General features: G+C 36.8%; 1 protein-coding gene across 1 annotated transcript in view; it reads left to right on the plus strand.

Moving 5' to 3' along the window:
• Positions 1-5,632: 5,632 nt before the first annotated feature.
• LOC129904484 (DEAD-box ATP-dependent RNA helicase FANCM) overlaps positions 5,633-15,656 on the plus strand; it is a 46,656-nt gene continuing 36,632 nt past the window's right edge. Inside the window, exons 1-6 of the mRNA XM_055980051.1 lie at positions 5,633-5,775; positions 5,848-6,181; positions 8,303-8,446; positions 9,693-9,775; positions 9,898-10,012; positions 12,875-12,966. Coding sequence (XP_055836026.1) covers positions 5,740-5,775; positions 5,848-6,181; positions 8,303-8,446; positions 9,693-9,775; positions 9,898-10,012; positions 12,875-12,966 — 804 coding nt within the window. The 5' untranslated portion in view covers positions 5,633-5,739. The remainder of the gene's footprint in view (positions 5,776-5,847; positions 6,182-8,302; positions 8,447-9,692; positions 9,776-9,897; positions 10,013-12,874; positions 12,967-15,656) is intronic.

The raw sequence follows: 15,656 nt of genomic DNA on the forward strand, positions 1-15,656 counted from the left end.
TTACCATTCCGGGAAGCTACTAATTGAGTGTGCATAGCAATCGCCCCTCGAAATTCTGCCTCTAAAGTGGGTGCAGATGGAGTAGCAGGCACTTGGGGTGCCTCCGCATATCTTGCAAGTCGACCTCTAGCCCTCGATGGGCGTACCTCTGACTGGGCATCTCCGCATTATCAATATTCCTCTGTCTAGCCGTACGTTTAGGAGATATTATCTGTAACGTATAAACGCACGAATTAGAAAGGAGTTTTATAGAGTTTTATAGAGTTTAACTCTATCGCACGAATTCAGAGTATGAAAGAAGTGAAACAATTCATAATGTCTTATAGCCTCCTGATTATAAGTGTGGTGAACAACACACCCATAAGAAAGACTCTACTAGACACGGCTTCATAGACTCCCTAGGACTCTTGAACTCTGGGCTCTGATACCATATTTGTCACGCCCTGGGAGAGTACCCTAGACGTGATCGGCACTCGAAAGCCATTTCTGGCCTTCAAGCGAACCACCTGATTTAGTCACACTACCATTCAATCACATTCACTCAATGGAGGATTTAATCATAAACACACTATTCTCATTATGGGGGGGCAAAAGCCAAAAACTATCAGCTCAACAAAACAAATATAATAAGACTCCTCAAAATAACAGTCCAACCTCCCCACACTCTAGTCTATGAAGTCTCTATCAAAGTCTAAGAGGTGCCAATGACAAGCCCATGGCTACCAACAATCAAAATAAAGGAAACAACACAAAACTATACAGGTAGCTCAACATCCTCCGGAAACTAGGAGGACTCACCAAGTAGTTGGAAGTGTGTAGATCTTCAACGGTGCGCCGGTTGATGATCTCTGGTACCTGTCTCTGCATTATGAAACGATGCAGGCCAAATGGCATCAGTACGTGGAATATACGAGTATGTAAAATGGCCGAATAAAACAACATCAGAAAAAGATCAACCAACTCGGAAATCTCAACTCATAAGGAAGTGACTACTCACTCAAGAGTCCGAAATTTAACAAGAAATGGTTTAGACGGGACCAATTCACATGCCGCTCAACTCAACTGACTCGGAGCACTATCAAGACCTAAATGGGAGTTTCTCTTATCCGACAACCATCACTTATGAGCCAGTGATAGTACAACAATCAGATGTTGTTGCCACGTCCGTCCATACCTTGCCAGGGCATGAACGCCTCCCTAATCATGGATTCCATCGATTAGTCAAGTCTTATAATTTTAGGATAATAAAATGGGAAACATCCGACTTTAACGGTTTGATCCCACGGAAAGCATCCGACTTTAATGGTTCCATCCCTACCTACGTTGGCGGCGTAGTTTCTGGGGTTCAAGTATGGACTATACTCTCACCCGCTTCGGTGCTTGATACTCCTCCCATGACTCTATACTCATTAAACTCCATCCAATCATCTCAAACAAGCCCTCACAGCTAGTTTCATTTAGGACCTTGCCAGCTCATCAACTCTATCCTCAATTTAACTCATTCAAGTCACAATGGCAAGTCTCGTTTAGAACCTTGCCAACTCGTCAACTCTATCCTCAAATTAACTCATTCAAGTTTAAATTAGATATGCATTTATAAAATCTCACAAACATAAACCAAACCTCTCCTCATTTATCACCTCCTTAGGACTCATCACAACTCTAAGAATTTTAAACCAATAATTCAAGAGGAATAACACATTTAAGGGAATTGATATATTCAACATAATCACATGGTTAAGGAAATCAATCGAGCATATTAACAAACCATCTCCATCAACTCATGCTAACATAAAGGTTTTAGAAATTCTTAACTCAACAACTTCAACACAATAAGAATCAAATTAATAGGAGACAAGACTCATTCAAACATAAACCATATCAAGAAATTCCATTCTCATGGACATCTAACCTCAAGAAAGAGTAGGGCACATGGGTGGACTCAACCCATGCTTTGAGTAGCCTTACATACCTTAGAATAGATTCTTGAAGAAACCTTGTTGTTGGGTCTTCAATGGAAACTTAGAGTCTTGAAGCTCTTGGAACAATTCCTTGTTGGAAATAGAGGAGGAGGAGGAGAAGAAGAAGAAGAAGAAGAAGAAGAGAGAGGGATTTCTAGGGCTTTTTAGACAGAGAGGGAAAGGCTGAAAATGGTCCCCAAAACGCCCAAGGCTCGACTATATATAAAATTTGGGACAATTTCCAAATTGCCCTTTCTCCAAAATTCTGAAAAATAGGCTAAAAACGCTCCTGGCGCGATAGTGGCACGTCGCGCCATTGCAGTGCCAGGTCGATTAGGCCTAAAACCTACACATCTGTTAGTGGCGTGCCGCGGCAAGGACCAAACTACTAAGGCATGTTCTTGGCGCGATAGTGGCGTGTCGCACCCTTACAGCGCCAAGGCCATATTTTCTGGGTTCTGGAAAATAGGTTTGAAACCCTACACATCTCGTAGTGGCGCGCCGCGCCAGGGACCAAACTATTGAGGCATGTTCTTGGAGCGATAATGGTGCATCGCGCCCTTACAGCGCCAAGGCCATATCCCCAGCAGTTGCAACCCAGGCCTAAATTTTCTGTCGAGCTAGTTCGTCTTAGGATCGTCATATCTTTTGACTCCGAACTCCAAAAATTACATTCTTGGCGGCGTTGGAAAGAAGACTCGACGACCTTTAATTTAATAGGTCGTGGGCCATCCAGATTGTTGTCTTTCAAAAGATAGGGTCATTAGAAGTCGACCCCTTATACGAACTCATCCTAATACTTAGTCACGATGAATCTTTTGGACTTAGCTTGGTCCTAGGGGTCCTTTGTAACCCCACATCACCTCTAACACTGCTTAATTTCTCAGGGACTCATCTTAACTCATGTATATACTTCACAATACTCGAGTTCGACCCTACCCGTACACAAGAAGGGTCCGAATCTTAGGGAAAATTTTTGAGGGGTGTTACACCCTATTTATAGTTGTAGGGAGTGGTATGAGGGTGTGATTTGATTGGTTGGTTTGAACTGACCAATCAGATTTCTTTGTTGAAGAGTTTTAATTTGATTAGTCAGAACATGTCACATAGACACGTGGCATTGTTCTAGTGGCTCATTAGTTTGACTTAGATTGTCACATAACTTTGACATGTGACATGATTTTAGTGGCTTATCTAATTTGACTTGGATTGCCACCTAACTTTGACATGTGGCATGATTTTAGTGGCTTATTTAATTTGACTTGTATTGCCACCTAACTTTGGCACATGGCATAATTCTAGTGGCTTATTTAATTTGACTTGAATTACCACATAACTTTGACATGTGACATAAAAATGGACCTGTAGGATGAGATGATATTGGGCTTAGCAAAGTGGGGTCATCTTTATAGCCCAAATCAATGGATTTAGGTTTTTAATTAAATCCACATTTATTGGGCTTAAATAATTGATCCAATTTTATTAATCCAAAATATTTATTTGGACTAATATATCTTGAATTTAATATAAATTGAACCATTCTACAAATTTATATTTAATAAATTGTAAATGATTACAAATATTTTTTTTAGTTAATATTCAATTTTTTATAAGCAGTAATATCTAAAATGAATATTATTATTTTGATGTGATTTATTATTAGAGATGTACGTCGAATTTTTGTAGCGGTGTCAATTTTTAAAATGAGAAATAATAAATAAAATCATGTAACATCATATAAAAAAACAGAATATAAATAAAATAAAATTCACATATCATATTATACCTTTTCTAAAAAATAAAGTTAAAAAATATTATAAAAAATACTATGCCTTCTATTAATCATTCAATTCACAATTCTATCGTTATAAAAGTATTCATTGATTAGTCCTGTTATATTGTCATGTACCTTTATTTTAATATGTCATTTGTCTGGATCACTTTTACCTATTACTCCTTTATAATATATTCCTACACATAATTTTTTTTTTTAACTATTGAATTCAATTTAATTAAACAATATTTCTATTGCTCAAAATGCTTTCATTTTTAAAATTTAATTTTAGTTCTTAAAATATGTATGTGAAAAGCTTAATCATATTTTTAAATGTTTTTAGTGTTAATTGAAATTCTCTTTCATTGTTCAATATTATTTTTGCTTTTGACATTATCTATTTAGTTATTTGTCTTGTTTTATTTTTATGTTAAATGAAGATTAGTTAAATACATTTATTGTACCTTTTAAATAGAAAAAATTGAATCCAAACTACCTATCAAACTCTAGCAAAATAGAGATTTGCTTTTTGTTATTATATGAACATGAGAAAATATCAAATCAAAAGACATGGATGAGAGTTGCTTTTCAACAAATTTCATGTCGATTTAGCTGCTCCATACTTTTAGCCTTCTGACCATTGTTATAGTGATAAATAAGTCTGTCCAAATAATCAAAAATGAAGAATGGAAAAGTTACGAAATATAAATATTTTTTAATAAAAAAATCAACCAAAATTATAAAAATTATAAATTAATAGCAATAATTATCATTTCAGATCTCAAGCCTTTCATCATCCTCACCAGTATTCATATTGATGCATTTTATGGGTGCTGCAAATTTTCAAAATAATAAATTTCACAATAATGTAAAATAAACTAATTGATTTTCATCAGATATGATGATAAATCTAAAAGGTTTTTAGAAGAATGTTGCCTGTAAAGATGAGAAAATAATCTTGAATTATGTGTGTTGTCATATACACAATCAAACATTTCTGGCTTTTAGAATGGTAATAATGTAAACTTAGCAAATTTTTGTGTTAGAATATCGACTTCAACAACAAATTTCATGTCGATTTAGCTTCTTCACACTTTTAACCTTTTGACCAATGTCATAGTGATAAATAAGTCTGTTCAAATAACCAAAGATGAAGAATGGGAAAGTTACAAAATATAAGTTTTTTTAAAATAAAAAAATCAACTAAAATTGTAAAAATTATAAATTAATAGCAATAATTACCATTTCAGATCTCAAGCCTTTCATCATCCTCGTCAATATTCATATTGATTTTATCCTTGCAAAATAAAATACACATTGAAATCGCAAAGAAAATACAAAACCAACATAAGTGAGGAATATATATATACACATCCCTCTAATAAATCACATAAAAGGGATCATTTTAATATTTACTTTAAAAACGAATAGAAAAGGGTTAAATTATGAAAAATGATAATAGCATATGGACGAAATAATTATCAGAGTAGTAATCTATGTAATTCAAATATTAAAAAATGACGTACATGATCCACTGCCGTAAAATTCTTCAGAATTCCTCCATTTCTCTATCGTCCTACTCTTCTTCTTCCTGTCGCATTGCAGAGGATGGTAATCCTTTTAATAAATTTTAGGAATCCACCACAGCACTTTCCGTAACTCAAAATTTAAAAGATACCCATAATTATATAGTTAAAATTAATTCCAGTAATTTTTAAATAATTAACTGCAATTACATCTTCCCAAAATACAAATTTATAATAAATAATTTACTCTTTAAAATAAAAATTCAAGAATTTTTGTGGTGTTAATACGTGACACTTTTGACTTTCTTATTATATATATAGATAGATATTATATGGAGTGTGTAATATACAATTTACCTATACAAAAATATAATAAGAAGTTGAAAGGATCAGCTGGCGCTATTTTTCCAGTTTCTAGTCATTCAAAGGGCTTTCACAAGTTTCCCTCCTTCTCCATTACACTATTCTCTATTCCCCAATGGCCACACCTCTCCACATACTTGTCGACGACGATGTAACTTCTCTATGTCTTTGTGCTTTGTTTCCTTTTGCATTCTGCTTCTAACCCTCACTCTATTTTGCACAGGAGTTTGATTGGGAATCAGCTGTGAAAGAAATCGATGGTGCTCTCGAAGCAACAGCCATTTCCAACAGACCATCTTCTTCCCATTTTGCGTCTACTTCTCATTCAAATCAGCAAATTAAGGAAACCCACAAATACCCTTTTGCTTCTTCTTCGTCTTCTAGACAATCCACACTTGATAGATTTATCCAAAATTCCACCAAGAATGCCGAGAAATCTCGTAGGGAACAGGAAAATCGAAATGGGTTTGGAGAAAAGAACCGAAATGAAGTTGAATCTTATTGGCCTAGTTATGTTAAGATTGATCTGGAGGCTGCAAAAACTTGGATTTTCCCCGGTTCTCTTTTCTACTTCATCAATATTCTACTTCAAATTATCTGTTTTTACATATTAATGTTTTATAGAAGTAAAAAATGTGAGAATTTATGATCTTCTTACTTTATGTTTCATGGATTCTTCATTTGACTTGATGCACATGTCCCAAATAGTATGAACTTCGATTAAAGATGAATGTGTTTGTACCTGATGCAAACATGCACCCTAGTCAACTTAAACGTAGAATTTGTTGGGCTAAAATAACCCAAAGGTACTCTTAACATAGTGTGATGGTAAAAATTTCACAGGCCCTATTTGGTCCCTCCCATTTAAGCTGTACCCATTTTTAATTTTTTTTTTAACATGTTGATATTTGGCAAACATAAGAATAAACATGCTGAAGTATAGTTTCTTGTATTGAAAAGTGAATTTAAATCAAGTGGGTGCTGTTGGAAAAACTTGAAAACATAGGAAAATCACCATTGTTGCAAAATGAGTTTGTTCTATTTGTTGTTGTTTTGACAAATTAATACTCCATTGGGATTTGTTCTTTATGATATTTAGAACTATGTTTCAAGTTTGAGCTCATTTGGAGTAGATTTAGCAACTGGATTGTTGAAATTCGAAGATCAAGTTGTTTCTGGCCAAAATATTTTTCCGACAAAAATGACTGAACTTCAAGCATATGCGCCATAAGTTCACACATATGTGCCGTAAGTTCAAGCAATGAAGCCTGAACTTTAGGCATATGTGTCTTATGTTTAGGCAAAAATGCTCAAAGTTTGCTTGCTTTCAAATTGGCTGAAGTTAGACTTTGATAAAGATGCGAATGTCGCGTGTCATACTAAACTTTTGACAAATACAAACCAAACTTCAGACACCACATGTCAGAAGTTGATTTACCCACTGAATTCCAGACATTGTGCGTCTGAAGTTGATTTAAGGTGGTCCTGAAATCTGTGCACTGCCCCTGGGGTTATATCGTCCGCTTTGGCCGAGGCATGCATGGTTTTCCCTATAACGCCTAATACCATTAAGAGTATTCAACACCTAATGTAACTTCTTTTTCTTTTCTGCTTTTCATTTAGGACTTTATTCACACACCCACAATCTCCTCCTTGAACTAAGTTCAACATGACCCATCACTATTCACGGGCTAATTTAGAGATTTACTGTGTGCCACCCACAGTCTTCGAGTATTTATGACCACCAAGTCCACAATCTTCTTCTTTTTGTGTTGTCTTCAAGCTACAAGTAAAGGTAGTAAACCGACCCATAGATAGATAAAGACAATAAGTCGGACGCCACACCATCAACCTGCTATCTCTTCCGCCAAACCATTGGCTCTAACACCCTTTGTTGGGGTAAAACAACCCAAATATACTCTTAACATGGTATGATATTATCCGTTTTGGACCATGCCCACACGGTTTTCCCGAAAGGCTTCATAGCATTAAGAGTATCCAAAACCTCATAAGTAGCTTCTTTTCACCTGGGAGTTTGTTCATACAACACCCAACAAGTGTGATAGTTACCTTAGTTGTGGATTGGGCTTTTTAGGAAATTAATATAGCCGATTTATTGTATCCCCAAGGGGATGACTGAGTGGTTGAGGTTTATAAGTACAACTTGGAGATCCGATGTTTGAATCTTAACTACAATACTCGGCAGTATCTTTTCCATCCTTAGTGAGCAGGTTGACCTGATAACTGTGCTTGTGTGTGTAGTAGGCTGCCAAATGAATCAGTCGAGGCCCGTGTTTGTTGGTCAAACACCACCAGTATTAAAAGAAAGAACAAAAGATGAAAAACAATGTGTTATATTTCACTTGGTTAATTTATTGTTATCTTTATACACATAACACAGCAATGGTGCAAATAGGTGAAAATCATTTTATGTTGATTTTTGGAAAATAATTATAATTTTCTTTGCCAAGTGTCCCCCCTCCTTTCTTTTTGTAGTTTTAGGACTTTTGTTTTTATTTTTAAGCACACTATCTCAGTGCGCTAACATGATACTTAAATAAATAGATTATGCAGCTTGAATGAAACTTTTGCATGGATAATAACTATCTTTTAGATATAGCATTGTAGAAGCTTCTTGGAATGAAGACTCACGTTCATTTACTTCTTTTTCCTTGCAGTTAATTTCAATCGTCGTGATTATCAATTTTCTATCATCCGCACTGCTCTTTTTAGCAACACCTTAGTGACATTACCCACAGGACTTGGAAAGACATTTATTGCTGCTGTTGTAATGTATAATTATTTCAGGTGGTTTCCAGAAGGTAATGCAATGCTACAACTATCTTATTTCTTATTCTTTCGAACTTGTCACCATACTATTTCCAGTAACTACTCACATCATGTCTCTACATTGGAGTGCTAGTTTATGAGAAGCAAGATTTTTCTCAGCTGAATCTGCTGAAATCTTGAGCTATACAAGAATAGTAAGTAGGCGCTTTGAACATCGGAATTTACTCTACACCTCCTGATAAACTAAACCTAATTAACCTCTACCTATATTAAGAGTAAAATGTTGAATGGACTGGGAAGTTTAAATAGTGGTTTAATTGTGAAATGGTTAGTCAATAGAGTGTCATTGGGGCTTCGCTCTCCTCTTATTTTTCATTGTACGGTTTGGATGGACTCAACATAATTTCCCAACTACACTCAAAAGGTTGTATCACATTGAGGTGCCGATTCGTTTTCCACCCCCAATAAGAAGGAAAGTGGTAACCCCCTAAGTCAGTCACCGGTAGATCTAAAGGGATCCTGGACACGCAAGATCCCCGTTCGTGAGAAATGCATGATTCTCTGCTGGTTCAAGGGACGGATGTTTGTAGTCCTCCTCCTTCTAATCAAACACTAGCTTGTTCATCCAGATGACAAATGAAGTTTCACAAGTGTGACTTGATCAGTTCTATAGCAAATTTAGGACTCCATGCTTTTTCCTTCCTTTATCCTCTTTACTTTGATGACATCTTTTACAAATTTCAACTATCACGCACCCTGTATAACAAAGAACAAAATGATTTGTTTTGAAAGACGTATTAAGAATTCCACATGCAATAATCTCCACAGATACCAAACATCCACTGCTACATGCTGCAGACGAGCAAGTTTAAATTCATGATATATGAATAGGTAAACCTTGAGCATTTTCATTCATAAACTTCACTATTAAGCTCTTGCCATTTGCCAATGATCATTTTGATTTCAATGCAACTCTGTCAGCAGCTAAATCTACTTGTTACATTTTGGTTTGATTTTTCAAGGTATTGTTGTGAGTTCTTGTGTATTGAGTGCACATCTTATGCTAATAACTGTGAAATATTATGCTGCAACCATATTAGGCCGGATACTTCATTTTATGCATTTTTGAGTTTTTGAACAAAGGAGATGTGAGTTCTTAAGATGGCTGAATCCTGATGAGCCCTTCAGTTACTGATGACAGTCCTGTTTATATATATCAGTTTAGATTATATTTTAAATCCTTTGCATTAACTGTTTTGGATGGTGTCCCAATGGCAGGAAAAATTGTTTTTGCAGCTCCTTCACGCCCACTTGTTCTGCAGCAGGTGGAAGCATTACATAAGTTTGTAGATATTCCACAAGTAAGCTGGGAGTTTTCATTTTCTTTATATTAGTTTAAAGTTGTTTTCCTAATCCAATGTCCTAAAAGAGCAAATGTTCTGTTATTTACATTTTGAGACAATTGTTTCTAAACTGATTGCAGGAGTGCACAATTGATCTGACAGGTCAAACAAATCCTTTGAGAAGAGCGAGTTTATGGAAAGAGAGACGAGTTTTCTTTGTTACTCCTCAAGTGCTGGAGAAGGATATACATTCTGGTGACATTCTGCACTCTAGTGTGGATACGTTTTTATGTGTTTTTAGTTTTCGTGTTTTCCAGAGATTTGAGGTCTAACCTGCACATGATTTGTGCTTTCATGATAGGAATTAGAACTTAACTTCCGGTGAGCTATTTGAATTTGTGGATGTCAATGCATAAGCTAGAGGAGAGTCACTTATATTTGTATAATTGGTTCACTTTAGCGTCAACAACCGTAATCTCTCATATCAGAGGTGTTGGAAACATGTCTAAAACTGAATCCATATATTTTATGTATTTTTTGACATGTTCATGGAGGTATTTTCAGATATTGACTCTACACTTTCTGCAGATAGAAGCTATTTAACTAGCAAGTGAATTTTGTGATTATCCTTTCTTTTTTTTAAAGAAAAATCAGATGTTAGTATCTAATAGAAACTTGAGGACACTATTATATTAAGCATTCTAGGTTTGAATAAGAATTACAATAGGTTAATTGCTCGGCACAAATAGCATTATTCTGCTGAGATACTATCTAAATATGCTCCAAATATGGAAAAAAATAAGGTAGTCGAGGTATCAGATGGTTAAGTTTGAAGATGTTAAGTTGTAGTACATTCAATTATGTTTACTTGACGATAACCATTTTGAGTATAACTCATTTAGGTTAATTGACGCCCAAAACATTGTTATTTGCTTCATGTGCTTTTAACAGTTTAATAACTGCTTGAATTACTTGGATCTGATTATGGGTTTTCCTGTTCATTATGGCCATCGTCAGTTCCGTCCTGTGATTTTTATGTTCCATGATTATGGTGTCATTGGTTTTCCATCATGGAGATGAATTCATTCATTAGGGGCTATCATATGAGTCAACTACAGAAGCCATCCATCTTATGAGGAGACTGGTGGAGCAGCATAGGGAGAGGAAGAGGGACTTGCATATGGTATTCATCGACCTAGAAAATGCTTATGATAAAGTCCCAAGAGAAATACTATGGACATGTTTGGAGGCTAAAGGTGTACCTGTGGCATACATTAGGGTGATCAAGGACATGTACGAGGGAGCCAAAACCAGGGTAAGGACAGTAGAAGGGGACTCAGAGCACTTTCCAGTGGTGATGGGGTTGCATCAAGGATCAACTCTTAGTCCTTTTTTATTTGCCTTAGTGATAGATGGATTGACGCGACAAATTCAAGATGCGGTGCCATGGTGTATGCTTTTCGCGGATGACATAGTCCTGATCGATGAGACTCGCCGCGGAGTTAATGCTAAGCTAGAGGATTGGAGACATACCTTGGAGTCTAAAGGGTTTAAGTTGAGTAGGACAAAGACAGAGTACTTAGAGTGCAAGTTCAGTGAGACACCTCAGGAGGTTGGCGTTGAAGTTAGGCTTGGTGCTCAGGCCATCCAAAAGAGAAGTAGTTGCAAGTATCTTGGGTCTATCATGCAAGGCAGCGGGGAGATTGACGATGATGTCACACATCGTATTGGGGTAGGGTGGATGAAATGGAGGCTCGCTTTCGGAGTGCTGTGTGACAAGAATGTGCCACCAAAACTTAAGGGCAAGTTCTACAAAGTGGTGGTTAGACCGGCTATGCTGTATGGGGCGGAGTGTTGGTCAGTTAAGACTTCTCACATTCAAAAGATGAAAGTTGCTGAGATGAGAATGCTGAGATGGATGTGTGGGCACACCAGGAGCGACAGGATTAGAAATGAGGCTATTCGGGACAAGGTATGAGTGGCCTCGGTGGAAGACAAGATGCGGGAAATGCGACTGAGATGGTATGGACATGTGAAGAGGAGAGACACAGATGCCCCAGTGCGGAGGTGTGAGAGGCTGGCCATGGATGGTTACAGAAGAGGTAGGGGTAGGCCGAAAAAGTATTGGGGAGAGGTGATTAGACAGGACATGGCACAGTTACAGCTTACGGAGAACATGACCTTAGATAGGAGGGTGTGGAGGACCCATATTAGGGTAGAATGCTAGTTCATAGTCTCGTTATTCTTCTCTATTCATAGGCGTAGTAGTGCATTACGATCTCTTGCGCTGTGAATTCTGATTTCTGTTATTTATGTTATTATTTATTACTTTCTATGCTTTGATTACTCTATTGAACCTGTGACGCTATCATTATTTATTTAATCGTTATTTGTTATTTGTATTTATTTATTTGTATTTATTTGTTATCTATTCGTTATTTGTTTGTTGTTTTTCTCATAAAGCTTTTAATTTCCTATTCTTATCTAACATTTTTTTTATGCATTTATGCTTTTACTGAGCCGAGGGTCTCCAGGAAACAGCCGTCCTACCTTGGTAGGAGTAAGGTCTGCGTACATTCTACCCTCCCCAGACCCCATGTTGTGGGATTTCACTGGGTTGTTGTTGTTGTTGTTGTTGTTATGGTGATCCAAGGGACTGCATGCTTCTTGGCAAACTCGATTGCTATCCCTTCTTGATTCAAAATGGAGCTTTTCTTGTGCTGTCTTGGAATATATCATATAGTATACACAAGGGAAAGTTTTCCAACAGTCAGAGTTTAACATATTAGCCAAAGGCTAACACCCCAAATAGATTCAACTTAGCCTCGGTTTATTGCTTTCTTAGTATAAATAAAATGCTGTTGGTGTAACTTTTTGGTTTTAATTCTTTTATAATGCCTGAATGGGGTCATGCTGAAAAGTTGCTAGCACATCTATCATATGAGTCCTTGCATATTAATGTGTTAATTTGAGGAAATACTTCATGACTAGAGGTTGAATTCACATTGGATATCTTTCCTTTTTGATTAAGATAATTGTAAATCTCATGTCTTTCTAATATTCCCTTCTCAGACCATATTGAACATTTCTGAAGTGATATCTGTAAATATATCACAGGAATATGCTTCATGAAACATCTAGTTTGCTTGGTAATCGACGAGGCTCATCGCGCAAGTGGAAATTACTCTTATTGTGTAGTAGTTCGTGAGGTTTGTTCCTTTTTTTTATATGCTAGCTTTTTGATATGATTCTTAACGTGTCTGTCAAATTACTTGCTCCCTAGTTTTGATGAAAGTAAATCTTCTAAATATTGCTTCATACTTATTTCAACGTGACACTCTATTGGAACTTTATGAGTTGCTTTGCTATGTGAATTCACCTGGTACCTGCTTATGATCGTTTTCTCCTTTCAGTTGATAATCAGTCTTTCTAAAAAAAAATATAGATAACTGGGAAAGATGCTCTATGTTCTCTCTGTGTCGACTATTTACTATTTAGAGTTGTTGGATGAGAATAACTATTCTTGGGGAGGTGAGAGAAATAAAAAGGCGATCACCCACTCTCCTTTTTGATAGTAAGCTTCTATAATCTGGACAGTATATCAACAATTTGGTATTCTGCACTCCAGAATTAATTATTACAATGATGTGGAGCTGCATGGATATTTCAATAGAAAGTGGAATTCAGGAAATTTAAAGTCCTCTATGTAACTTTTTAAGGTACAGTAGTTTAATTCATGAATAATAGCACCAAGATGGTACTGTCTGAGGTTCAAAAGTACCATGGATTTGATTTCTCAAGTGCGATCAGAATCAAGGAAACACGGTACTAATTCTATATTGGATGTAAAAGACATTTTACTCCAAGTTTTTTTAACACCCATGTACTCAGAGTCTAGCAAATCAAGAAGCAAAGCTATAGATATTCAAGAATATGGGGCCCAAAAATTCATCACGTTCTCTTTTTTCGTATCTGTCACAGTGTTATCAAAGGCAAAAAGCGCAAAAAATCTCTAAGGTCCATTGCGGCGTTAAGCTCAAAGTGCAAACGCAAATGGAGAAAAAAAATACAAATATGTATGTGTAGTCCAAGACCAATATGTATAAGCATGAATAATAAATATATGGACAAAGAAATTGATTTTTTCATAATAAAGTAAAATATCATCTGTTTTTTGTTTGAGAATTAGTACTATTGTATTCTTCAACATTAAGGAATGCTGGCCACCTCCAAAAACTTACAAGGTAGTAAGGTTAAACTTTCAAGCTTTACAGAGCACCTAAGGAATCTATCAACTCATCTACTTCCTCTATACAGTTTCCTTTGCATCAAGAGAAAAAAGACACCAAACAGTTCCATTTCACATCATGAATGGACTTGATCTTTTCTTCAAAACATCTTCCATTCCTTTCCTTCCATACTGTCCACCATATGTATGAGGGTATTATCCTCCACCATTTTTTCCGGACTCTTGCTACCTCTTCTTCTCATCCAGCAGCTCATCAAATCTGCAATATGTTCAGGCATTATCCATTCAGTCTTTGTAATACTGAGGAACAGGTTCCACAGTTGTGTAGTGAACTTGCAATGCAAAAAAAATGGTGGTTTATCTCCCCAGTTTCATTGCACAAAAAACATCTTGTCACTACTACTCTCCCCTTCTCTCATGTGTAAGGCTGTTCTCTTCACCACTAACCAGGTGAAACATTTAACCTTGGTGGGAGCCATGCTTTTCCAGATGTTTGAGGATTCTCCTTGCATCACACGGTTATCTTTCTTGTACATTTTATTCACAGAGAAAATGCCATCCCCGAATGTCTCCATCTCAGCGTATCAGATTGAACAGTAGTGTCAGGAAAATTCTCCACTTCACTCAAAAGAGTTGTCACCCTATCTATCTCCCGGTCATATAAATGTCTTCTAAAATTTAGATTCCACCCTTGGTTTGACCAGCTCTCAAAGATGGTTGCTTCAGGATTACTACTATGTATCATAAGATCAGGGAAAGCTCCCTGCAAAGAGGCTTGCCCAATCCAAATATCCTTCCAAAATAGGGTCTTGGTACCATTCTCAACCCTGATAAGGGAGGTGCCCTGTAGTTTTGGCCATAGTGATCTGATTGTCCTCCAAACCCCCATCCCATAAGTGGAGTTCACCTCATTGGAGCGCCGTGGACTAGATTGGCCAAACTTGTGGATATGACTTCCTTCCATAGAGTAGATTCTTCTACACTAAATCTCCATAGCCATTTCATCAGCAGACTGTTATTTTGGATTCTCAAGTTTCTGATACCAAGACCCCCTTGATTTTTACTTTGCTGCACCAACTCCCATTTGACCAGATTGTAGCCCCCCTCTTCCTTGTTGCCTTTCCATAGGAAGTCTCTCCTCAGTTTGTTTAGTCTCTTGATTGCACATGCAGGTATAGGAAATAGGGACATCACGTAGGTAGGGAGAGAGGAGTCCAACACTGAATTGATTAGTGTGACCCTTCCTCCTAGTGAAAGATACTGTGCTTTCCATTGAGTCAACCTCTTCTCAGCTTTCTCCAGAATGTTGCCCCAAATTTCCACATCCTTGTGTTTCCTACCTAAAGGCATCCCTAGGTACATTGTGGGCATAGAACCCACACCACACCCAAGAATGCTAGCAAAGGTCTGAATGTTAGACACTTCTTTTATAGGATAGATATTGCTCTTCTTCCAGTTCACTCTTAATCCAGATACAACTTCAAACACTACTAGCAAGACTCTAATGCAGTAGACTTGTTCCACTTTAGGTTCACAAAATAAAACAGTATCATCTGCATATAGCAAGTGGCAAATCTCCAGATTCCCTCTCCCACCTCCTCCTATGTTGAAACTCCTCACCAGTTTTTCTGTAGTGCTATCCTTATCATA

Source organism: Solanum dulcamara, chromosome 9 (genome assembly GCF_947179165.1).
Source record: "Solanum dulcamara chromosome 9, daSolDulc1.2, whole genome shotgun sequence".
NCBI lineage: Eukaryota > Viridiplantae > Streptophyta > Magnoliopsida > Solanales > Solanaceae > Solanum > Solanum dulcamara.